The sequence below is a fragment of the Thamnophis elegans genome, chromosome 10, assembly GCF_009769535.1.
Source record: "Thamnophis elegans isolate rThaEle1 chromosome 10, rThaEle1.pri, whole genome shotgun sequence".
In the NCBI taxonomy this organism is placed as follows: Eukaryota; Metazoa; Chordata; class Lepidosauria; order Squamata; family Colubridae; genus Thamnophis; species Thamnophis elegans.
This window is the reverse complement of record NC_045550.1, coordinates 14527269-14553338: the sequence shown is the minus strand read 5'-3', so window position 1 is coordinate 14553338 and position 26070 is coordinate 14527269. Positions and strand designations below refer to the sequence as shown.

Below are 26070 nucleotides of genomic sequence, written 5' to 3'. Positions count from 1 at the left end.
AAAAATACATTTTTATGGTATTACAACTGAACAGCTGGACTCACATCTTCTATTTTAATAATTTCTATCCAACATTTGGAAAATGATTACTTTTACTGAAACATGAAGCTACTTAAGATTGCACTCTATTTCTTCCACCATGAAATGGTTTCTTTTTGCGCAGCAGTAATTCACTACACTGACATTTGGGTCTACTAATATCTTTGATGATACCCTATTTCTTTATACCTTGTCCTTGTTTTAATATTCTCTAGGGAGGAGTATATACTTAGAAACAGCTTCGCTTTATGCTGCTTAGGAGCGTTGTGACCCTGGAACGTTAATGGAACACTTTATGTAACAGAGACATTGATTGTTAATAGTATGGCTTTATTTCACCTACTTCCAAAAGCTATAACTTCTTTCTTTTCTTCTACTGCCTTTTTAATATGTTATAAGTCTTGATTCTGAGATGGTTATATTATAATGCGATATCATATTATAGTGAGGGACGTGGTGGCTAATAGCAGTTCGACTTATATACCGCTTCATAGGGCTTTCAGCCCTCTCTAAGCGGTTTACAGAGTCAGCATATTGCCCCCAACAACAATCCGGGTCCTCATTTTACCCACCTCGGAAGGATGGAAGGCTGAGTCAACCCTGAGCCGGTGAGATTTGAACAGCCGAACTGCAGAACTGCAGTCAGCTCAAGTAGCCTGCAGTGCTGCATTTAACCACTGCGCCACCTCGGCTCAGCTAAGATGCTGAGTTTCTCAATTAGAAAGTCAGCAGTTCAGCTGTTCGAATCCCTAGTGCTGTATAACAGAGTGAGTTCCGGTTACTTGTCTCAGCTTCTGCCAACCTGACAGTTTGAAAGCACGTAAAAATGCAAGAAGAAAAATAGGAACCACCTTTGGTGGGAAGTGTAACAGTGTTCTGTGTGCCTTTGGTGTTTAGTCATGCCGGCCACATGACCACAGAGATATCTTTGGACAGCGCTGGCTCTTCGGCTTTGAAACGGAGTTGAGCACTGCCCCCTATAGTCGGGAACAACTAGCACATATGTGCAAGGGGAACCTTTACCGTTAGCTTGGCAGCACTATCCAACTGTTGTATTTGGAGAAGGCATATCATTTGCTTTTGCTTCCTCCTCACTACCGTATTTTTCAGAGTATAAGACACACCGGCATATAAGGCGCACTAAGATTTTTTTTTTTAATTTGCCTCTTCAAGATTTTGAAGAGGCAAATTAAAAAAAAAGTTTTTGCACTCCGCAGACTTCCCAAAAACGGCTCATTTTTCACAAAAATTGGCTCATTTTTTTTTCAAAAAAAAAAAAGGCCTGAATAGCTTTTAGGCGGCTTGTAGAGTGCTCCCGGGGGGGGGGAGGGAGACAAGCAAAAATGCCCCATTTTTCGCAAAAATTGATCTGTTTTTGGTCACAAAAAGGGCATGCATAGCTTTTAGGAGGCTTATAGAGTGCTCCTGGGGGCTGGGGCAAAATTGAGCAAAAAAGGCCAGTTTTTTGGTCATTTCTGTCCTCCCCAGCCCCCAGGAGCACTCTGAAAACCTCCTAATGGCTCTGCACGGCCATTTTGGTTCCTGAAAACAGGAAGAGCCAAAATACAAAATTTGTGGTCATGTTTTGATCTTGAAATGATCTCTCCCCCAAATGGGTTGCTATTGAGCTTTTTGCTTCATTTCAAAACCAAGTAAGGACTTGAGGCGACAGAAGTTATGGCTATCCTATTAAGAATTAGGATACATTGTATCTTTTTCTACCAATCCTGTTTGTTTTATTTGTACTGTTACAATCTTTTAATTAACCCCGCTATCAACAAAGAGACTCCAGCAAGTTTTATAAGCAATCAAAAATAATGCTGAAGAAATTTATTTCCTATTCTGATATACAGTCAATCAACCAGCAAAAACTAGTGTCTGAGAACATTCACAAAGTGTCTCCACTTTCAGTTTTTGAAAAAAATGAATCATCAGATTCTTTTTAATGATTTGGATAGCGGGAACAACTGGGTCTATAAAATGTAGCATGGTATAGTTTAAAGAACCAAGGCAAATTCTCCTGGTGATTTTCATATGCATATCCAAGAAGTAGTTCCAGCATTTCTCATTTCTCCAGAAAAATATGGGAAGGTTCCTCCCAAAAGTCTTTCAATATATAAACATACTGGCTTTAATATGTGTCTGGAGACTATAAAATTCAAAAAGAAAGGACTAAATGTTTTATTAGGGAAGCCATTAAACATCCCAGAATTGATATGTGCTGGGTCTCAAAGCTGTCACCAAACTTTCTTATTACCCATTAAGTAAAAAGGGAGTCTCTGAATCACCACAGCCCAATTTCAATAACAAAGAAAAATAAAATAATTCCATTAAATGGAAGAATACAATATTTCTGAAATAAATCAAACAGATTAAATAGGTTATATTTGAAGAAGAAAATTAAAGAGGACAGTAGATTTTTAAAGTAAATACATTAGAAATCAACAGTTCCAAAAAATATAGCAGTAATATTTTAGACGCTGAAAAAAACTTCGGTTACTTCGAATAACCTTTCTTATTAGCAGTTTTAAAGAAAATGAACCCAGAAGAGAAATTTTAAACTTGGGTGGAGGGTAAATATACATGATGGTGAACCTATGGCACACGTGCCAGAGGTGGCACACAGAGCCAACTGCTCTTCTAGGTTCTGGCCAGGTGGTCCGTCACGCATGCGCATTGGCCAGCTGCTCCTTTCCAGGTTCTGGCGTACACATCCGTACCGGCCAGGTGGTCTTTGACCAGCTGTCCGGTGCACATGCATGCCCCAAGCTTGGAAGAGAACAGCTGGCTGGTGTGCATGTGCATGATGGAACCTGGAAGAGCAGCTGGCCGCCATGCACATGCACACCATTCAGCTGCTCTCTTCCGGGTTCTGGCGCTCTGGCATGTGCGCGCATACTCCAGTTTCGGTACTCAGTATCGAAAAGGTTAGCCGTCACTAGTATATATCAATGGCAAATAGCAAAAATTAAAACAAGTAGAATACTTGGCATGAATTGTTCAATGAGAAAAGGAACCAGGTAAGAGTGCCCACTGTATTCCTTATTATTTCTAACCGATGTAGATGTTTTCATAGACAAGATTCATACAGACAAATAAATATTTGGGACTAAAATTTAAGGATAGGAATGCAAGTTGAAATGCTACATAGATAAGGAAGTACTAATCATTATGCAACTACAGAGTTTATAAGACAAGATTTTGATGAAATAATAGCCAGATATAAATTTAATGGGGTATACACCAAATATAATAACAAGATATTTCACCCCAAAAGACAACATTTGAATGTCCTAGTATATCATGTTGACATGGTCATCTCCTTTCCCATTTCTGAATGGTGGTCAGGAAGGATATATTATTACAGAATCTATGGTCATTTCTCTTTGTTTGTTATTCTATGAGCTTGGTTATTTTTGCTTTCCCCAAAAAGACATTGAACTGAGCACTGTATACTTTCTCTCCCGAGTATAATCTTCCTTCGATCCTTTTTAAAAAACTGGTTTCTCACTTGCTACCCTCCAATATCCCAACATTGAATGTCCTTATAAATTCTTGGTGGACGCCATCCAGCACACCTTTTTCTCTACTTGAGTGACAAAAAAGTCATATCTAATATGTGCTTCCTGCATATGAAAATGTCAATGCTATGTATGCTTCAGAATAGAACTATCAGTGTAAGACAGTCCCTCTTTGAAGGAAGCCCAGAGGACTAATTTATTATGTAATTATATAACAAAAGAAAAAGAAAAACAATATTTTTATTTTTCCAAAGAGAGTTATAGCATAGTGTTTAGTGTAGCATAGTGTTTGTAAACAAATACAGTGATAACACTAATCAGAAAAAAATGTGTGACTGAACTTATGCAAGTAAATTAAAGGGCTCTCAAGCAACAGACCCCCCATTGATCTCCTTGATGAATGGGTAGCAGGAACAATTACAGACCTGTTTTCATTTATTCTCCCAGAACTCTCTGCACAGCATAAGCAACCAGTCAAAACTTCAAAGATGTGGAAATGATGAATACCATAAACAACCCAACTTTGTATTTCCATTGTGGCTTGCTAAGTTTTGTCATTCAGTCCCCACCCTGTCTTCTGAAAATGGATATGTAGCACTATAAATGTTGTGAGAGAGTAGAATCCTTTATTCATTTATCAAAACTAAGACGAAAGTTGAAAATATGATTCTTTCAAAGTAATAAGAAAAGGACAGAGATGAACAAGAGAAAAAATCTTTAACATAGTTGTAGAATTTTTTAGCAAGTGAGTCCAGATTTTGAAAATGGATTCTTCCTGATTTCATTTCCCCGATCATTTTAAAAAGGACAGTATTGACATCAATTTCTCTTTGCCTTGAAAAAGTAACTAACTGCTTGTAAATTCTTTTCCTAAAAAGGGTTCTTAAAGATTTACATGACAAACTGGGTTGGCAGGAAATGCAGTAAGATACTATCCAAGACAATTCAAGATTCATTATACCATATTCCCTGATTACATTCATCCATAATGTAATAATGATGTACAAACTCAGCTATTGTTTCTCTCTCTCCTTAAATGCCATCAATGGTCACAAGCTTCTACAAAAATATTATCTCAGTTTTATAAAAGGTATGCAAGATTCTACTTCAATGTCCTCTATTGGTCTGCAGTAGCAATTTGCAAATATGTTGGTTGATGCTGTAGAAATCAGGCCAGAAACTGGTACCTAAATCCTTGTCCCAAAGCCTTTGCTGATATTTTTTTCAAAATCTTGTATTTGAAATATGGTCAACCATGAGCTTGAAATCTTTCTGTAACTGAAATATCTGTAGACATGCTGCTGGTTGCAGTAGATCAGAATCACACACTTTTATCAAAAGCAAAAAAAGGAATAAACATATAAACCCCCCGCCATAAAATGCCTTCTAGAAATAATTACTTATCTCACATCGGTTTTAGGTTAAAAAATGTATGCATGAATTATAACTATCTTCTCACCTTATATATGTATTACTTTTTTGAATTTATCCATAAATGTATTCAGGATTGCCTCTATATTACCTAAATAGAGAAACATTTGCCTATGTGTCATATTTTTTAAATGATTTGAAATAGCACTGGTTAATGAGAAATGTTAAAAGTTTTAACAAACACACACTATTTGTTCCTTGTACTGGCACAATTTGATAGCTATACTTCTCAAGACAAATAATCATGCCAAATTCACATAAATGTAATTTGTTCTGGTTGTTTGTTTGCAGTATGGTAACAACAGTTGGATTAGTCACCTAATCTTCCTTCCCCCATTTAACTCTTCCTTTAAAGCTGCATGCTTCATTTAAATAATTGTAATGCTGCATATTCAATAATTCTCCCAGGAAGATTAATTTACCTTCTGCTAAGACTTCTTTGAAATGCTTTAAAACTTCACCATTCAATAAGTTGCATCTTCCATTTCTCTCTGACGCCCTCAAATAACTGTGAGAATCATCTTGCTGACATGAAATAACTTCCAGATCATTTTATCATAGGGAAAACTCTGGCAATATTGCTCCTAATCCAAAGCATAGCACTTTCTTCTTTCAAAATCACAACTGTGTGGTCTGGTCCTGATCACTCATTCACAATGCAGAAACAGACAGATTTTTCTAGCTTTTTGGTTGCAACTAGCAATAAACGGACCAGTCCATTATGGAAAAAAGAAAAGGGGATGCCTATTGCTTAAGGTGAGGCAGTACCATTTGTCTACATTTATCTAAGTAGCATGTAGTACTTTTAGTACAGCTGTTCAGAAGATTGCTTCTGAGTGTTCCTGCTGAAACTAGGACCTTGGGGACTTGGGTTTCCTACCAAACAAAGCAAAAGATCAATTCTTCTCAAAGAAACATATATTCAATAAACTGTACTTTGTATGTTAATGAATTGATATGCATTATAATCTAAATCTCTTCTGCTCATGGTCAAGAGTCTTTACATTTATAACTGACTTTTTAAAAATTGCCTTTAATTCAATTATCTTGGTAAGATTCCTATCAAGCTATACTGCAACATTATGTGAACAGAACATTTAATAACAAATACCTAATTAATGTATTCCTCTATGTATACTGTGTATACTAGATTTACTGTGCACATATAATTTGGGTTATTGCAACTGGTCATGGAAAACGACCTGAAATCAGGGAGAACTTTGTATGATGTATTTATTTTTATGAAGTGTTTAATGCATTCAATTTTCCCTGGAAAATATTTAGCTCAACTTCATTCCTAAATTTGCAATCTAAGTGGGTTAGCAACTAGGTTGAGTTAATTGTAATTTCAAATTCGGCAGCTTAATTCTTTTTCAGTGAGATTTCATTCCTTAAGGGAAAAATACTGATATAATTCTAATTAAGTAAATTCTAGTGGGAAAGACAGACAGACATAAATGTAGCATTTAACACCTGTCAAGTATCTTTCCTGAACTGAAAACAAGTGATATAACTTCCCATGTGGTCTTAAAAAAACCCAATTTTAAGTTCAAAGCTACTAAAAGAATGAGATACAGAATTCACTGTCTACAGTGGTCATAGCAGCGCCAATGACAGTTGTGTGCATTCTGTAATGTTGTCATTTGAACTCTTGCTCCTCCATGGATGTCCATTCAATCTGTGATGGGCAATGCCCTGGGGCTGCACTCTTGCAATGGCTGGTGTCTGGATTCTTCAAAATGATAATGGACACAATTAAGACTGGCATCTCTATAAAGCCTTGTTCTCACCCACACATCCCAAACAGAAATGCAACCTTGCACAAGATAATCTACCTGTTACACAAAGTTAGACTGATAGATCAAGGTTCTTTTTCGGAAAAGAAATTGGTATTTAGAGAATGTCTACTTCCCAAATTGTTAGAAGATGATCCAGAAATAAATGGGTTGTTATGTTATATAAAATAAATTCATTGTCTGTCTGTCTGTCTGTGTATGCGTGTATATGTGTGTAGAATATTTTAATAAGCATTTCTCAATTTTCAAAAGTGTTCCATTCATTCACTATGATGTTTGACTGACTTGAATAAGGGTTTTTTGTTTTGATCACAATTCCCTCTATGATTCATTACCCAAATGCTTATTTTTTTTTTTGCACACACACAAAAAAAACCTTTTGTGATGGCAGCTACTTCCTGACCATTTTTTGTAATGAAACAATGTTCTAGATAAACAAATCAGAATGTGAGCATCCTACAGGCCCAGAATTACAATAAAGTGAACTCAAGTCCTTCAGTTCCACTCTGAGGGTGGGGTGGGGTGGATGTTCTTTAACTGGGAAAGGTATTCCCAATAGAAAAACAATTGGCTTTTTTTCAACTTCAGGTCAAAAACCTAGGCAGTTTCAACTAGTTTATTTCTGTTGACTAGTTTATTTCTGTTGACTGATGTATGTTTTCTGTCTTATTTCACTGTAATTTGAATATCCTACAACGTGTTGGCATTTTAAACCAGTTTGCTAAACATTTAGAATCTATTACAATATATATTCAATTAAGTATTAACAGTAGATAATTTTAAAAATGCAAATTACTTTAGTTGACTTCCTCTATTTTAAATGTATAACAAAATTGTACATTTTCTGAAGTAAAGAAGTTCTTGCTTGTATTTATTTAAAAGTACTATTATAAAAAAAAAAATTATGGTTCAAAATTTAGTTACAGTCTCTGTCCATACAATCACTACCTTACAATATCTGGTGCTTCCCTCTGGTGCTTACTTCCTACTATTATAGTATCCCTTATTATAAGTGAAGTGAAATACTGTATGTTTACAACATACATGCAAATCTTATTATGGAGTATTGAATAAAATATACTGAGTAAAGCTGTTAAAAGTACACAAAGGTAGGCAAACATTTAAAATAATAGTTAGCCATAATTTGAAAATATTCAAACATCATAAAACGTCACAAAATATCTCCATTTTGCTGTATTTTGATGTCATTTGTAAATTAACAGTGGAGATTGGAAAAACAGGAATAGATGCTGCATTTCCTATAAAACAGTCTTCCCTCTTTCTCCTTATGCTTTATACTGAAAGTTAAGTGTAATTATGTAATGGTTGGTTTTGTTAATTTTAAATTTTACTGTATATTTTTGTATACATAATTCAATTATAATTCTGCAAAGCTGGACTATTTGTTAGGTAAGCTCCCCGTTGGGAGAGCAAGTACGTTCAGAGAAGCATTGTGAGAGTTGTGTTGGATAACACACAAACCAGCATACAGACACACTGCAGTTTAAACAGGCTTTTACTTTCGTGGAAATAGATAGCAGATCTGCCAGCTTCCAAAAACACTCAGATCAGATCAGCCCAGCATCCAACAGAGAGCTAACAGTCATTCTGGCTCCCTCTTATGGCCGATTGAGGTAAACAGCAACCAATCACATTTTACAGTATGATTTAAAGAAACAGGTATAGCATTGATACATGATTTATATATTGCCAAACCAACCGTTAGATTATATTCCTAACACTATTTATAGTCAGATGACGACTACAAGTTAATAAAGAGTTACTTCACTGTTATTTTGTGTTACTTGAGATTCTTATGGGTTGCATATGTAAGCATAAAATATGTCAAAGGTATCTTCAATGTGTAAAGGCCTTCAGTGCTTCTAATATCAAACAACATACAGAATGTTTTTTTAAAACATGAAACCTGGTTATAGCCTATTTACATAAAATATGTACCTTTGTTCCTGTATAACATAAATCACACATAAATAAATACACACATACATATTTATGAAATACAACAAACAGCTAAACATAAAGTTTCATATTACTTACTTCTAGGACCTTCCCAGTGATGAACTGATGGCATGCTTCACATTTGACCCCAAAGAGAACTTGATAGTCCTTTTCACAGTAAGGGGCACCATCTCTGAATGTAACCCACAAGATACAAATTAGCTTCATTAACATTATATAGAATACACATTATTTTATATCCATTTCCTTGTATGTCCTCATATTTTGGGTTGAATGATGCACTTTATATCCATTTCCTTGTATGTCCTCATATTTTGGGTTGAATGATGCACTTTATAACATTAAAGACAGCTCCTCAGATTTCTCATCAGCTATGTCTCACTCTGCACTTGTTACCCATTCAACATAAATACATTTTTTGACAGTCAGAGAATGAAAACATTAAGTGTTGAATTGTGTTGAATTGTGGCAAAGAACATCCAGCTTTAAATTTCTCTTCAGCTAGAAAACTCCTTAAGTAGACATCTCTTGGCTTAATTTAACCCCAAAGAACATTGTAATAACAATATGACAGAGGAGGAACAGTATCAAGTCAACGTATACTGCTTACAAGTTTGTTCTCAGCATTCTCAAAACAGAATATCTTACTACATGTTCTGATGTGATGTCACATGGGTGTGATGTAACATAAAACACAAGTGTCTCCCCCCACCCCCCCGGCATGGCTCACATGATGCTTCCTTTAAAGGAATAAGTTCTGCAGGGCAGATAAATTATTCACATGTGAATAAAGAGCAGATATTTTGAGTCCTCAACTAATTTATTTTCTATGTGGACTTACTTGCTGATGTATTCTCCAGTTAGAACCTTCGCACAGGCTTTGCACTTGAAGCACCCAAGATGCCATTGCTTATCCAAAGCAAGCAAGGCTTGTCCATTTTTTATATCTCTTCCACAGCCTGCACAATCTGCAAAGAAACCAGGACACATATATCAGGTTACTCAATTTTACTCATCCATATTTATTCACTCCCAGGTTAACCCACTTGTCATCATTTTAAAATGGCTCAATAAAAGAAGCTTTCTGAACGTTATAGAAATTTTTATAGATATATTTATTTATATACTTATATACCTATATACATACACATTATATATGTACAAAACGCATACATTTTCTGTGTGTGTGCGTGTGTGCGTGTGACCTTACAGAAGGAGTCTCCGTAAAAAGCAACTGCCAATTTTCTATCACCTTTGCCTAATGATGATTTTAATTTTATATGCTGGTTTAGCAATAATATTTATTTTACATATAATTTCTGAATTTTACTTTTGATTTTCTGCATTTTAATTTTGCATACAATTTCTAGAAATAAATATATTTTATAGAAGGTTGACAATCCTATACCATGCCCCAATTCATTTTTCTCACCATATACATGTATACAGATGACTGTGTTATTTCTGTGTCATATAATATATGTGGGTAAATGCATAATTATGTATGTATGTATGTATGTATGTATGCATGCATGCATGTATGTATGTATGCATGTATTCAAAGGTGACCTTTTGAGAGTTGTATGCAATGACATTTCATTTTAATGTATGCCGATTATTGTACATTCAAAGTGACAATAAAGTTATTCTATGTCTATGTCTAATTGATCTTTACGTATTATTACATTTCAATCCTCTAGGTGGCAGCAACATTCTAAATGTTTGTATAAAAATAAGAAACATTAAAACTAACCAACATTTTATCATGACAGAATTATGATATTAAACAGTTTCCTTAAATAGATTACTTTTAAATTTCAAGGCATTTCTTTTTCTCATGGATGAAGGCAATTTTTCTACCATTTCTTTTCCCATCTAATGAAAATAAGTGAACCAGGAAAGTCAAAAATATAAAAGTGTTATCTTTTAATATTTTGGTTTTTTTAAATTAATGTTTGCCTTTTGCATTGAGGTTTCTTGGAGGTTTCCCATAAAATCACCAGGCCCAAATCTGGATAGATTTGACGATCACAGAAAGTACCTTGCTGAGATATTCCATTTAAAAAAAAATCAAATAATAGAACCAGAGCATGATGCTTAGAAGCAAATGCACCAATATCAATGGGAATTAAATTAAATATGTCTAACGTGCCTCAGAAAACCAGTGTGGTACAATGATTAAGACACCAGGCTGTAAACCAGATTATTTGTGAGTTCTACTCCCACCTTAGACACAAAGTCCATTGGGTGATCTCAGGCCGCTCCCACTCACACTGCCTTGGGAGCAGGCAATGGCAAGCTAATTATGAAATCTTGCCAAGAAAACTGCAGCAAGTAGTCCAGGGCAGTTACTGGATAACACTGTCATGAAGGTGCATGCACATGCGCGCACACACTCACACGGCGCGCACACACACCTTGTCTCATTGAATTTATTAAATTTAATTCCAACCATGAACGTTTCCAAATTTAATCCAATCAAGTTATGACAATGAATGTTACACTAGATATTGGATCTTGTTACACGCCATATCCCATAATATCTGCCTATTGACTATTCTGCTTGCCAATGCTCAGCAGTACAGCATCTGTTTCGCATACAGAAAATCCAAAATTAATTTCCTGGTATTTCTAAAGTGGGGGGACGACGACTGGGAAAGTTTCCAATCAAAACCTTAGAGAAATATTGCCAGTTAATTAAGTCATAATTGGACCTGATAATATAGTGACATAATCCAATCAGACTCTGCTCCTACTAGAGGGGAAGCAGACTCCCTACACGTGTACCAGATTGTAAAACTGTTTCTCTTCGGCCACAATGTTGTTGTGTTTAAATACTGTTTCCAGCAGAAAAAATATCAGACAGAAAGAACAGGTTCAGTCATTTATCAGAATTGTCAATGTGTCTTACTTCCTATGCTATATTTCAAGTTCAGTTGGATGAACCCTTAGTCTTCATCAAGTAGCACACATCAGATATCCTCAAATGGTCTTGATTCACAATATAAGCTTTGAGTGGTCTATTTTTTAACTACACAATTGCTCCAATATAATTGCTATATTCCTAGTACTCTCTTGGATATCAAATCAAGCAGTTATTCATTTGCCCCTAAGTAGTCATTCAAAATAAAAATTTTAAGATCTGTCGTATTTAATTATGAATCTTCTAAAAAAAAATCCAAACCTTTAAAACAGGAAAAAATAATTAAATTTTAACATGTAGTCAATATTCATCTGTTCTCTTCGAAAATCCAATTTAAAAAATTGCTTCAAAAGCATAGCAATCTTTCTTTTTTCAAGTCCCCAGCATTATAAAATATTTGAAAGGCACATTTATCTTGCCTCTAGAATAATAAATCTAAATGTTGCACCTCACAACAAGAAAATAAATAAAACTACACAAGAAGAATAGATTTATGATGCCACCTATAAATTAGTCAAGAGGTTTTGAGAAGAGCTTTCAACTGCATAATTTAATGGTATGATAAAAATAAGAAGCAGAAGCAAGATGAAGGTCAGAGCATAACAGAGAGGGACAAGAGAGTAGTAGACAATCATAATGATACATGAATCTTGCTGCTTTTCCCAAAGGACTAGTGCGTTATGGGTCTTTAAGAATATGCTTTTTTGTTATCGAGGATGAAGGTAAAATGTCCTGTGTGCCGCTTCAGGATGATCATGGACCATCAATCTGACATGTAACCACTGTTTTGGGACTATCCAAGTGCAGATTACATGTACTGCCAGTCCCTCAATTATTATTCTCTTTGAAAATAGCAACTGGCTTAGAGTTCTTTTGATCTTTGTTTCTATTTCTGGTGTTACATATGAACACCAAGATGCAGTTTTAAAAGCACATTGGTGACATAGTTTTAAAGTTACTAAACAACTGGAAGATTTAAATAAATCATGAAAATGCATTAACCTAAAGTGGAAAAAGTATTTTCAAGCTTTCTGCTTTTATTCATGAATCATCAATAACTGAGTAATATCCACCATAAGACCTTTGCATATTCTGCAGAATATGAGATGTACTTTAGAGTGCATAGATCAGCTTCTATTAACAACTCTCTAAATAAATTAGGCCATTATCATCTGGAAAGTGACATCTGACAAAGAAAGTATATTGTTTGTGCCCTTATTTATCAGCATTGGAAAGATAAATACATGGTCCCAACTTTTCAGTGTTCTGCAGAATTAATATTAGAAATTTATGAATGAATTATTCTTGATATTGATAGCTTTAGATGATTATAATGAAATATGACTATCCCATTAATTGACATGCTCTTTTGGAATAACGCATAACAAATTTATTCAGTGTAGGCTGAGGGCTGTTTATTGAAAATCAGGGAGAATCATCTCATACCATTTCAGTAAGGGTTAACAGATAAATGGTTTTTTTTTTTACTTCCCAGTCAAACACAGAATGACTCGTCCAAAAACACACATCTGGATTCTGTGGCTAAAGAAAGGCTAGAACCTGGGTCCTTCTAACTCAGTTTGACTCCTTAACAATTAAAGAACACTGTTTCCTTGTATGCAAATATACTATGAATATATACCTATATGGCTTTTTATTTTATTTTTTATTTTACTTATTCACATTCTGCCTTTACTATCTTTATCAACAACGCAAGGTGGCAATCATGCTTAATACTCCTTTCTCTTGTTTTCCTCACAACAATCCTGTGAAGTAAGTTGGGCTAAGAGTGTGTGACTGGCCCAAGCTCACCCAGCTGACTCTAGGCGTTAAGATAATAGTCTACAAATCAGGAGATTGGGTTTTAGTCCTGCCTTAGCCATGAAAGTCTAAACTGTCTCTCCTGTTTGTTTTTCTACTCAAGTAATAAAAATACGTACATGCATAAACAATTTCTGAGACCTTCTCTGAACAATACAAGGCTGGACAATCAATATTTTAACCAACTACCAGCCTATCAACTATAGCCGTGATGGCAAAACTGTGACCCCTCTCTGTGGGCATGTGAACTGTCTCCCCAGCTCAGTTCTGCCATGCATATGCCTGGGCCTCCTACTGGCCAGCTGGTTTTGGGGTCTCTGCTGTGCATGTGCAGGGAGGCGGGGGTGCATGTGCAGGGCTGGGGCGCCTGGGATGGTCACATGCACATTGCATTATGGGTGGGTGGTTGTGCGCATGCTTGCGCCTTTGGCACTCAGCCCCAAAAAGGTTAGCCATCACTGAACTATAGCTTGTCTATCTATACCTCAGTATTTGATAAGATCCAGTTTGGAAACTACTTTTAGAATGGTCTTATGCAGCCATGACCCTATAAATGAGCCCCATTTGCAGTCACCCAAATTCCAAGTCAGCATGGTTCACATGAATCAACTTGAAAACATCACGTTTGGGTAGGACGGTCTAAACAGTTTGATTTATTCATCTGTTACCAAGATTTCAAAGTTTGTATTAACCAGAACCAGAAATAAATAATTTCAGAAGATTCCATAGAAATATTTCCCTATGGCTTATACCGGTCTCCTTTACATAATGTAAAATATAACTTTTTAAAATAAAATAGCAATTGGAAACATTAACACTATGGTAGGACAAGGCAAGGCATGCTATATTTGAGCCCTTTCTAAGCTTTTATTCCCATTTCTGCTCTTCTTATCTTTTTTTATTTTTGTACAAGGGTGTGTGTGAGAGAGAGTGAACAGAAAAATAACCTCTACACAGTTGGCAAGAAAAGAAAAGAGAATGGAACAGAAATCCTGGGTGTGTCATGTAACTGACAAAAGTAAAGTAATACAACCTGCAGATGTGCCATCACTTGCCAGAAATGATGTTAGTAGATGCAATCTTTTCAAAACAAACGTATTAATGGACTGATTTTAAAGAGCACTACCAAGAAATCTGAAACTTGAAGAAAATGAATATACACCTATATGTTGTAATAAAACCATGTGTATTGCCTAATTCTGGGTGTTGGCTGTACCCCAGCTGCGTTGTGTAGCTTTATGAACATTTTATGACAAAATCAGATTCTAGTTGTTGAAAGTAAACTGCACAGGAAATTAATGGTACAGCCTTCTAAATTTCATGGGATAAAACAACTGATTTATTTGAGAAGGTGAATCTTTAGGCCCAAATTCAGAAACCAGCTCCAAATGAAAAGCAGGCCTGATCTCCACCAGGAATATAACATCATATTTGCTTCCAACAACTGTGGTACCCTTTAAAAAAAATATGGAATACAGCAATTAGTGAAGAATGACGTAAATTTCTGATAGGGATGCCCTAATTTACAGGTTTACATCTCTATTGTGTTCCTCCCAACGAGTATCTGTGCCAACAGAACAGCAAAGTAAATAATAATATGATAAATTTCCCCTCTGCATTTCAGGCCACAAGGAGACCAAGACTAATAAAAATTGTTGCCAGGTAATGTTTTGGAGTTAATTCTTGAGACAGAGAGACGTGTGTGTGTGCCTGCGTACGCGTGTGCCTTTGTTAAAAGCCTTTCGATTTTCAATCAGTGAGCAAACTGGATAGTTTCCAAGATGATCCAAGCTTTGGATTACGACAATGACTCAGTGTTCTTTCTAAAAGGACGAGGAAAAAAGAAACCTGAACTTTCAGGCTAACGGACAGAAACAATACGACATTTCCAAGTCCTTTCACACTTGAGAGAAAAAAGAACAAATTGACAAAAGCCATGTCATTTGCCCAAAAGGATATACACGTCATAGCAGTTTCCAGAAGGAGAGTCAAAACAACTTTTAGACAGGTAATATATTGCAAGACTATGGGAAGATGGTATTTAAAAGGCAACCCGATTTAATTCATTTCCGCTGAACTTGAAAAGATGTGCCGTTCTCTAGGCTGCTTGTTGGTCGGGAAGAAGATATTGAGATTTGCTGACTCTGTATTTACTTGAGACATAGGAAATTGAACCAATTTACAAAGAGAACAAGGTACAAAGAGAATTTAAAAAGACAGTCAACAGTCACACAATTTGAGAGGGGAAGGGAACTCGTCAACCCCAGGCCTGCTGGCACAGCTAGGTTTTAACGGCTTTGCGGAAAGCCTGGAGAGAGGTGAGGGTCCGAATCTCTGCGGGGAGTTCGTTCCAAAGGGCCGGAGCAGCCACAGAAAAGGCCCTCCCCCGGGTAGTAGCCAGATGACATTGGCCAGTAGATGGAACCTGGAGGAGGCCTAATCTGTGGGATCTAATGGGCCTTTGGGAGGTAATTGGCAGCAGGCGGTCTCTCAAGTACCCAGGTCCAATACCATGAAGGGCTTTATAAGTGACGACTAGCACTTTGAAGCGTATCCGGAGACCAATCGGTAGCCAGTGCAGCTCGCGGAGGATAGGTGTAATGTGGGTGTACCGAAGTGTACCCACAATCGCTCGCGCGGCTGCATTCTGGACGAGCTGAAGTCTCCGAATGCTCTTCAAGGGCTGCCCCATGTAGAGCACATTGCAGTAGTCCAGTCTTGAGGTCACAAGAGCATGTGTCTCCCGGTTCAGGTAGGGACGCAATTGGTGCACCAGGCGAACCTGGCCAAATGCCCCCCTGGTCACAGCCGACAAATGATGTTCTAAGGTCAGCTGTGGATCCAGGAGGACTCCCAAATTGCGAACCCTGTCTGAGGGGCGTAGAATTTCACCCCCCAGCCTGAGCAATGGAATACTTAGCCAATTTTTGGGAGGGAAACACACCAGCCACTCGGTCTTGTCTGGATTCAGCGCAAGCTTATTTACCCCCATCCAGACCCTAACAGCCTCCAGGCACTGACACATCATGTCAGCCGCTTCACTGAGTTGGCACGGGGCGGACAGATACAACTGGGTATTGTCCGCATACTGGTGGTATTTTATCCCATGCCGCCGAATGATCTCACCCAACGGCTTCATGTAGATGTTAAACAGGAGGGGGGACAGGACCGAACCCTGCGGCACTCCATATTTCAGGGGCCTAGGGGTCGACATCTGCCCCCCAACCAACACCGACTGCGACCTGTCTGAGAGGTAGGAGGAGAACCACCGAAGAACGGTGCCTCCCACCCCCACCTCCCGTAACCGCCGCAGAAGGATACCATGGTTGATGGTATCGAAGGCCGCTGAGAGGTCAAGAAGCACTAGGACGGAGGCATGACCTCCGTCCCTGGCTCTCCAGAGATCATCGGTCAGTGCGACCAAAGCAGTTTCCGTGCCGTAGCCAGGCCTGAATCCGGACTGAAAGGGATCCAGATAATCGGTTTCATCCAAGGATCGTCGGAGCTGAAAGGCCACCACTTTCTCGACAACCTTCCCAACGAAGGGAAGGTTGGAGACTGGACGGTAGTTATTCAAAATGGCTGGATCTAAAGATGGCTTCTTCAGGAGGGGTCTCACCACCGCTGCCTTTAATAGAGGGGGAAAGAAGCCCTCCTGAAGGGAGGCATTCACTACCGCCATGCTGTTCGCGACCAGCCAGGAGGGACACGGACCCAATTTCCTGGGTCTCAAGCAAATATGGGATGAACATTTCCAGAATTTTATAACAAAATGCACAATATTCAAGCACGGGAATCCATCTGCCCCACCACATTAACTTTGCTTGTCAGAAGGCAGCTTAAAAGTTCACAAATAGTCATCACTTGCCAGGACATGGCAAGTGTTGTAAATATATGCTGATTGTCTGGATTTTGATCACGTAACATGTTACATGATCAAAATCATAACTGCATTTCTTGCAACTCTCCTAAGGGCAAGAGTTATGCCCGTTCTCCAATCCATCTTTAATGAAATGCAACATGTCTGGCTTTTTCTCTTTAAGCTATCCCTTTTTTAAACTAAAAAAAAAAACATATTGATATTATAGCAATAACATCACAGCAACTGTCCCCAAAACTGAATTAAGATTTCAATCTTACAAGCCTTTAGGGAATCCCACCCCATCAAAACATGAAAAAAAATTAACATTAATTCTACTTGACTCTTCTATAACACGTTATATCTAAAGTTTCAGATGCTCTTTCAGTGATATTCTCTCCCAAATGAGTCTTTAGGCTCAAGATAGTTATCTAGTATCTGACCATTTAAAGCAAAAATGAAAAGAGGACTCCATTAAAATAATTTCAAAACAAAATCTGTTTATATTCATAACATATATAATACATATACCCTCATAACAAACCTGTCCTCATTCTGTCAAAACTGTTCTATCTAAAGTTATAACATTCTAATTTTTTTGTTTGGACACTATTAGAAGACGCTTTTGTGCCAGTACTGTGTTTTCTTAGGACTTCTGTACTGTTTTGTTAAAAGGAACTCTATTTATAATACAAACTGTTGCAGACAGATATAATAAGAATGTAACGTAATGTGAGTTAATTTTTGATTTGTAAAATGATTGAAAAGCAAAACAAACAGAACTCCACTTATTCTACTTTAGGTAATTTAATGGAGAAATGTATCTGTTTGAATGTTTTCTTATAAGACATTTGATGTTACATTGCATTAATAACTGCAATATTAAGTTTCTCATTACCCATTCTGCAATACATATGTACTGTAAATTCACCTTGTAATTTGGAGTTATGTACAATTATAGATAAGGTAAAGGTAAAGGTTCCCCTTGCACATATGTGCTAGTCGTTCCCAACTCTAGGGGACGGTGCTCTTCTCCGTTTCAAAGCCGAAGAGCCAGCGCTGTCCAAAGACATCTCCATGCTCATATGGCCAGAATGACTAAACACTGAAGGCGCACAGAATACTGTTACCTTCCTACCAAAGTGATTTCTATTTTTCTACTTACATTTTTTACGTGCTTTTGAACTGCTAGATTGACCAAAGCTGGGACAAGTAATGGGAGCTCACCCCATTACACGATACTAGGGATTCAAACCGCGGAACTGCCAACCTTTCTGATCGACAAGCTCAGCATCTTAGCCGCTGAGCCACCACATCCCTTACAATTATAGATAGGAAGAACTAATATAGAAAATGATGAGTGCTTCTTTAGCGGGTTTCTATGTGTGCATGTGTTTATGTTAAGAATAGACACTGTTTAAGGGAAGAAAACACAACTGAAACAAAACACTAGTAAAAGCAGCTCCATTTTTCAGAGTACAGCTGTAAAATAAGGATACAAAATATATTTGTTGCATCTGCTGAACATCTTTAAGTTTGTGGAATATGTATGACAAAGAATGATGTTAACTGCACAGATATAGTCAAGGGATCATTTACGTTTATCAGTGGAATGCTTTATTTTACAGACACTTTACATTTTAATCAGTTGCTGTTAATTCATATGTGTATGTATATTCTGACTTTATACCTCTGTGTGTGTGTATAAAGCGCGCACACACACACACACACACATATATATATAAATAATGTTGTGTTTGTGCTGATAAATAAATAAAGGGAGACTAGTATAGATCTATTTCAAGCTATTTGTGACACTAATTACATATATATATGTGTGTGTGTGTGTGTTATATTTGTGCTGATAAATAAATAAAGGGAGACTAGTATAGATCTATTTCAAGCTATTTAGCTCTCATCAGCTAGCCTTACTGGGAATCGAGCCTGTGCTGTATTGCCTCTAAGGCAGATGTGTTAACCATTGAGCCACAGTAAGGGTATGGCTAGCTGATGAGAGCTAAATAGCTTGAAATAGATCTATACTAGTCTCCCTTTATTTATTTATCAGCACAAATATAACAAATGTAACAAAAAGGCAACAGTAAAAAAAATATTGGGTTCTGTCTGGATGGTCTCTTGTGACGAGCCGAAGGACAGAGAATGGAAGTAGTGATCTTCCTCGCATATTTGGGCATACCAGGGGTTGTAAAATCAATCAATCTATCTATCTATCTATCTATCTATCTATCTATCTATCTATCTATCTATCTATCTATACACACACACACACACACACACACACACACACACATACAGACACACATATATATATGTGTGTGTGTGTGTATGTATGTATGTGTGTGTGTGTGTGTATATATATATATATATATATATGTAATTAGTGTCACAAATAGCTTGAAATAGATCTATACTAGTCTCCCTTTATTTATTTATCAGCACAAACACAACATATATATAATGTAACCCCAACACAAATGTAAAAAGGCAACAGTAAAATATTGGGCTTTCTGTCTGGATGGTCTCTTGTGACGAGCCAATGAACAGAGAATGGAAGCAGTTAGCTTCCTCCCATAATTTGGGCACAACACAAATGTAAAAAGGCAACAGTAAAATATTGGGCTTTCTGTCTGGATGGTCTCTTGCGACGAGCCGATTGACAGAGAATGGAAGCAGTTAGCTTCCTCCCATAATTGGGGCACAACACAAATGTAAAAAGGCAACAGTAAAATATTGGGATTTCTGTCTGGATGGTCTCTTGTGACGAGCCGATGGACAGAGAATGGAAGCAGTTAGCTTCCTCCCATAATTGGGGCACAACACAAATGTAAAAAGGCAACAGTAAAATATTGGGCTTTCTGTCTGGATGGTTTCTTGTGATGAGCCGATTGACAGAGAATGGAAGCAGTTAGCTTCCTCCCATAATTGGGGCATACCAGGGGTTGTGACACTATATATATATATAAGGGAGAGATACAGTAGGTAGGTAGGGAGATAAAGGGAGGGAGGGAGAGAGAGAGTGAGAGAAAGAGATAGAGAGAGATAGAGAGAGTGTGTGTGTTTAGGTAGGTAGATAGGTAGGTAGGTAGGTAGGTAGATAGGTAGAGGGATAGAGAGAGAGAAATACAGTAGATAGTTAGGGAGAGAGAGAGTAGTTAGGTAAGTAGATAAAGGGATATATAGAGAGAGAAATAGAGAAATACAGTAGGTAGGTAGTGAGAGTGTGTGTAGGTAGGTAGGTAGAGGGATAGAGAGAGAGAAATAGAGATAGAGAGAAATACAGTAGATAGGTAGGTGTTTATGCTGGCACAGCACTTGATCAATGTAATTCTTATCAATCAGTTAAAGAGCTTTCCAAAAGGAAAAAAAAAGTTTTTGTACTCTGCAAACCTCCCCAAAATGGCCTGTTTTTCACGAAAGTGGGCCTGTTTTTTTCAAATAGAAGGCATGAATAGCCTTGGGGGGGGGGCTTGCAGAGTGCTGGGGGGGGCAAAAACAAGCAAAAAATGGCCCGTTTTTTGTGAAAAATGGCCCATTTTTTTGTCAAAAAAATTGCATGCATAGAGTGCTGCTGGGGGAGGCAAAAACAGCCCATTTTTTGGTCATTTCTGCCCTCTCCAGCCCCAGGAAAGCTTCTGAAAGCCTCCATAAGGGTATGCACAGCCATTTGGTGAAGGGGCGGTGCTTCAGGAGGCAAAAAAAAATGCTGTATTCAGTGTATAAGACGCACCCAGATTTTCAGCCACTTTTTTGAGGAAAAAAAAGGTGCGTCATACTCTGAAAAATATGGTAACTACAAAGGTCTTATAAAAGAGTTTACTTACTTTTACTTACAAATAGATAGGATTTTAAAGCAATTGCTTAAAACTCTGAAAATATCATAAATGCTATTTTAATACAAACCTTAACGCTTCTATGTCTCCAAATGTAAAAATTAAAATAATGTAATCTTTAAATATTTGTATAGAAAAATAATTTGACCTCTTTTGAATAAAAAGAACTACACTGGATCTACTTAGTTTTTCCAGATGCAGTTAAATTAAACAATAAATTAATATAAAACCAGCAGGATGCAGGAACAGGGGAAGACTGTCTTTAATTTCTAGAATGCAAACCCAACTCGTAACCAAAGCCATCACTGCACATTAGAATAAAGCAGCTGCAGAAAATAGAAATATAGCCATCCTGACTATGGAATATTTTAGAAAAGATGCAATACTTACTACTGGAAGTGGCAAGTTCTTTTGGACTGGATGCCATTGGTTGAGCACACATTTGACAGAGACAGTCTCTTCCATTAAAGGTAACCCGGTCTCCTGGTGGAAAAGGACGTCTGAGAAACAAAAGAAGCATTTTAATGCAACGCTATCTCTGGGGTTACATTATCTTTCTCAGCTCCTTCCCATTGTTGCCACTGCTGTAAAAGAAGTCTCTTGCAAGGAAAAGGGCCAAAGGATGTTTAAAATGCAGATAGACATCTGGAGAAAATCCAAACACTAAATGTATCTCAAGAAGGAAAAAATAATAATGATAGAAAAAACCCTGACCAATACATTTTTATTTCAAAGGTTCGTTTGTTTTAAAAAGCACAGGTCTGTATGTGTTTTTATTAAGAAATGAAGCCCGTTCATTAATAGTTTGAATGCTCAAAAGAAAAATCTTTAGAAATGTCTATTATTGTTTCACTGAAAGTATATGAGATTAAATAGTTCATTTTTTTGGCAATCAATGGAAGCAACAAATCCCAGAATTTAAGCAGTTCTTGGTGTTTTAAACAAGCAGAAAGCTCAGCTACATTACTTTAGGGAAAAAAAGGTGAGTTGATTAAAAGTAGATGCCATAGGAATGAACAAATCCTGAAACTGCTATAAAAAAATTAAATCAGAAATTCTGACATGAAGGAGTTTCAGTATTCAACAAGATCCACTTCTTCAGAAAGTAAACAACAGATAGAAATAAGAATAACTGCCTTATAACAAGTCAGGTCAATGGTCCATCCAGCTGTCCATTACTCAATGGCTGAGGCTCTGCAGAGTTTCAAAGACTTTTTTTTTCTACAGTGCTATCCAGACTTGTGAAAGGGTAAGGAGGATAATTGTCCTGTATACCCCATCATTCAAATAAATTTAAATATATGAAAGTATCACATAAATAAAAATACATTTTCCAAGGCATTGTTTCTGAGTCAAAACATAGCACCCAAAGATACGTCAGCATTTTTATTATTATTTATTTTACTGAAATTACAGATAGACAATGTTGTGAGAAAAAAGGGACATTTTGCCTCTAAAATTCCCGATCTTAAAAGGCCTGACACCACCTGCACACTTACGGTAGAAGTATTTCCTGTAAAAGATTAATGGGAAACCCATAAACCTCCATAACCTTATGGAAATTTAGAGAAAATTATCTCAACTGTTCATCATGTAGGGATAACCAAAATACAATAGTCTATTACCCAATCTTGAGCGAAGGAGAAACAGCCTCCAGAATCCAATATTTCCAAGATGCCTTTTATTAAATACTAGCTAAAGCAAGAATTATATCTCTTAATTTCTATGATCACGTATGTTTAGGGATATTCAAGGTTATCCAGTATTTAAGTCTTTGCAAATGAGCAGCTAAAAAAATGAAACCCATAGTGAATATACGTCAATTACATACACACACAGACACCCACATACAAATATATATAATTCAACGTATCAGTAAAAATCAATATTTTTTTCATTTTTTAAAATATTTCTTCTTTTTTTCTCTAGTATTTATGTTCTTTAAATCTTAATTCTCCCTTGACACCCAAAATGATAAAGGAAGAGAAAAAGGAGGGGAAAGGGGAAGGAGGACAAGAAGGAACAGGAGGAGGAAGAGGAGGAGGAGAAGGAACAGGAGGAGGAGGAGGAGGAGGAGGAGGAGGAGGAGGAGGAGAAGAAGAAGAAGAAGAAGAAGAAGAAGATGATCATCGTCTTGTTCAGCATCAGTTCACTTACTTGCACATAGTGCAGGCAAAGCAGTTGGGATGATAGGTTTTCCCCAGAGCTGTTACAACTTCTCCTTCCACAAACTCTCCACAGCCATTGCATCGGGTCCCGTACATCCGCTGGTAATCCACAGTGCAAAGGTAATCGCCATTCTTAATGAAAAAGCCTCCTTGAGCCAAATCACACCCGCACACTGTGAAAATATATTTTAAAAGAAACCAAGAACTTATCAGTTTGAACATAGAAAAACACAGGCATTTGTTACTGGTAATGGAAAACAGTTATCTGTGTTACTTTTTGGAAGCATATGTAGTGAGGTTGGAAGAGGAAAAGAAGAAAGTTAGAAGATGACAAAGAGGTCAGAGAAGGAACATTAATAAAAAAATTAAAGTAATAAACAGAGAATTTCGATATACAGAACAGGCAGTAGGAAAGGCAGCACCCCGCACATGAATTGTTCTACAAGGTTGTCGTCCAAGTCAGGGAATTCGCATTGAATCGCAGCGGTTCTCAGGGACTGGAGGAACTGACTGATGGACTTCGTCTCTTTTTGAACACATTGCCGGAAGGCATAGCGGCGAGCGATCTTAGAAGGAGTAGGCGCGTAGTGGTTCTTCAGGCCGTCCATTAGTTTGTCCCAGCCAAGCTCGTACACCAGCCTCAGAGCTGCGAAAGCCTGGGCTGTGCCGAACATTTCGGGACCGCAGGCACTGAGTTAAAAAACTGCACTTGCACGCCTGCGAATATCCCTGCTGGTTATTAGCTATTAAAAAGCACTCGAACCGCTCCAGGAACCTTGCCCATGACTCACCGGCAGTTCCAAAAGGAGCGAACGGGGCCATCGCAGCCATGGTTCGAGCATGAAAATCTTCTCGGCAACACGAGAGAAGAGAAACTAATTCTATGTTTTATGTTCTAGGGCTGTTAAGTCAGGGCCTGTGGATCCCACCTTCGTCACCAGTGAAGTGGACCAAGGAAGAACGAGGCAGGAGGCTCCTGAGGTAAAGTCAACAGCTTTTATTAGAACAGAACTGAACAGTAGAACAGGCTAGCAGTAGATCGGGACCCCGCCCTCCTTGAGAGCTATTTATACGGAGCTGTCAGGCAGGGAGGCCAATAGGCGCGCTTCTGACAGCCCACGCTCAGCCAGCCACGCCTTAGCCAATCAGGCATGGCTTGGCTGTTGCTGGCTGTCAGTTGAGGACGACACACATGATATGACCAACTTCTAAATATTTATTTGTATGGTAACTCTTTTATACATCAGTTAAAAAAAATGAAATTAACTTGGATTTATATTTATTAGCTTTACCTACAAATAATTTATGATAAAAATAAATCAATGTAATTTCAGAATTATATTTATTACTGATGGCAGAACAAAGTCAACATAGAAAATCTAATTTCAAGCACACAAAGAAGTAGCCTTAGTTGAAATAAATTCAGCTGGCTTTCAACCAATCCCTTTAGTCCGACAGTTACTTACTATTAAAATGAAACAACTTTTAGATGTTATTGTGCCTACTAAATTTAGATTGATTGGTAGCACAGCTTCATACAGCAGGTTAACACAATTTTTTTAGTAAGTTGAAATGTTGCTTATTTATATTTGGTTTAATATGCTAAGCAAATAAGACCACTAAGATTTGCTCAGCAAGTCTAGGTAGAAAAAAATCCAGGTTCAGAGATGAACCAAATTATTGCTCATAGTGGATTTCTTGCTTTTTAGTCTGATATATTTTTGCAGTGGAATGACTGATTTATATTTGACTCACTCCAGCACATGAGTCACAAATGCAGCATCTCAAGGTTAAAAGATCACACATTTTCAAGTTTAAAAAAATTAATAAAACCTTATACTTGACATAATCCTTAATTTAGATGTTTCTGGAAATGTTGCATGTGAAGCCAACATTATTCCAGTCAGCAAACACATAAATAAATAAGAAAATTTAGAAATAAATAAGATTATTTTAAGTAAATGATATAGGCTTTGAAATGCTGCAAAGCAGGACAAGAGATACTTCTGAATTTTTTGCTGGAGTATATTAAACCTTCCACCTATTGTGATACAGAAGGGAGTATCACATGGGCATGATAAAACAAAAATATATGTTCCAAGTGGTTTTCAAGAAAGAAATTTCAATTTGTCTCTTAGAAGATTATGGCATCTGGAGGCACTGTGCACAGACTTAGAATCACTGGGCATCTTTCTCTGGGATTTCCAACTGCTAAACAAAATATTTCCTCTCAGGATTGCAGGACCAACTCTAAGACTGCTCCAAGAATAGCATTCATAATTTTATTGCATAACTGCACAGAACATCAGAAACCTGTTAACAACCTACATGCATTCCATACTTATTATCCTACATACATTAACATACACAGACCATAGTCTATAAATGTATACGTTTACATTCAAAAATACTTTATTCTGAGAAGTGTAATGAAAAGCTGAGTCGGTATTGTCTGCAAAATAATTTAGCAATATAAATGGTAAGAAATTCTGAATGCCTCACGTTTCTCAAATTAGATCAATCACACGCAATTCTCACTTTTCAGTCTCTGCCACACCCAGTAAATTTTCTTTTAGGACCCAATTAGCCAGACTGTCATCATAAGAGCCGAGGTGGTGCAGTGGTGGCGCAGTGGTTAGGGTGCAGTACTGCAGGCCATTTCAGCTGACTGTTATCTGCAG

General features: G+C 37.3%; 1 protein-coding gene across 8 annotated transcripts in view; it reads right to left on the bottom strand.

Moving 5' to 3' along the window:
* The window catches only part of ABLIM1 (actin binding LIM protein 1), a 215442-nt gene that overhangs the window by 58868 nt on the left and 130504 nt on the right, over nucleotides 1–26070 (bottom strand). For all 8 annotated transcript variants that reach the window (XM_032224836.1, XM_032224835.1, XM_032224837.1 and 5 more), the window contains exons 3-6: nucleotides 23379–23562; nucleotides 21612–21721; nucleotides 9609–9735; nucleotides 8846–8939 (exon numbers count right to left, since the gene is read on the bottom strand). In XM_032224836.1, the coding sequence (XP_032080727.1) occupies nucleotides 8846–8939; nucleotides 9609–9735; nucleotides 21612–21721; nucleotides 23379–23485 (438 nt within the window). In that variant the 5' untranslated portion in view covers nucleotides 23486–23562. The remainder of the gene's footprint in view (nucleotides 1–8845; nucleotides 8940–9608; nucleotides 9736–21611; nucleotides 21722–23378; nucleotides 23563–26070) is intronic.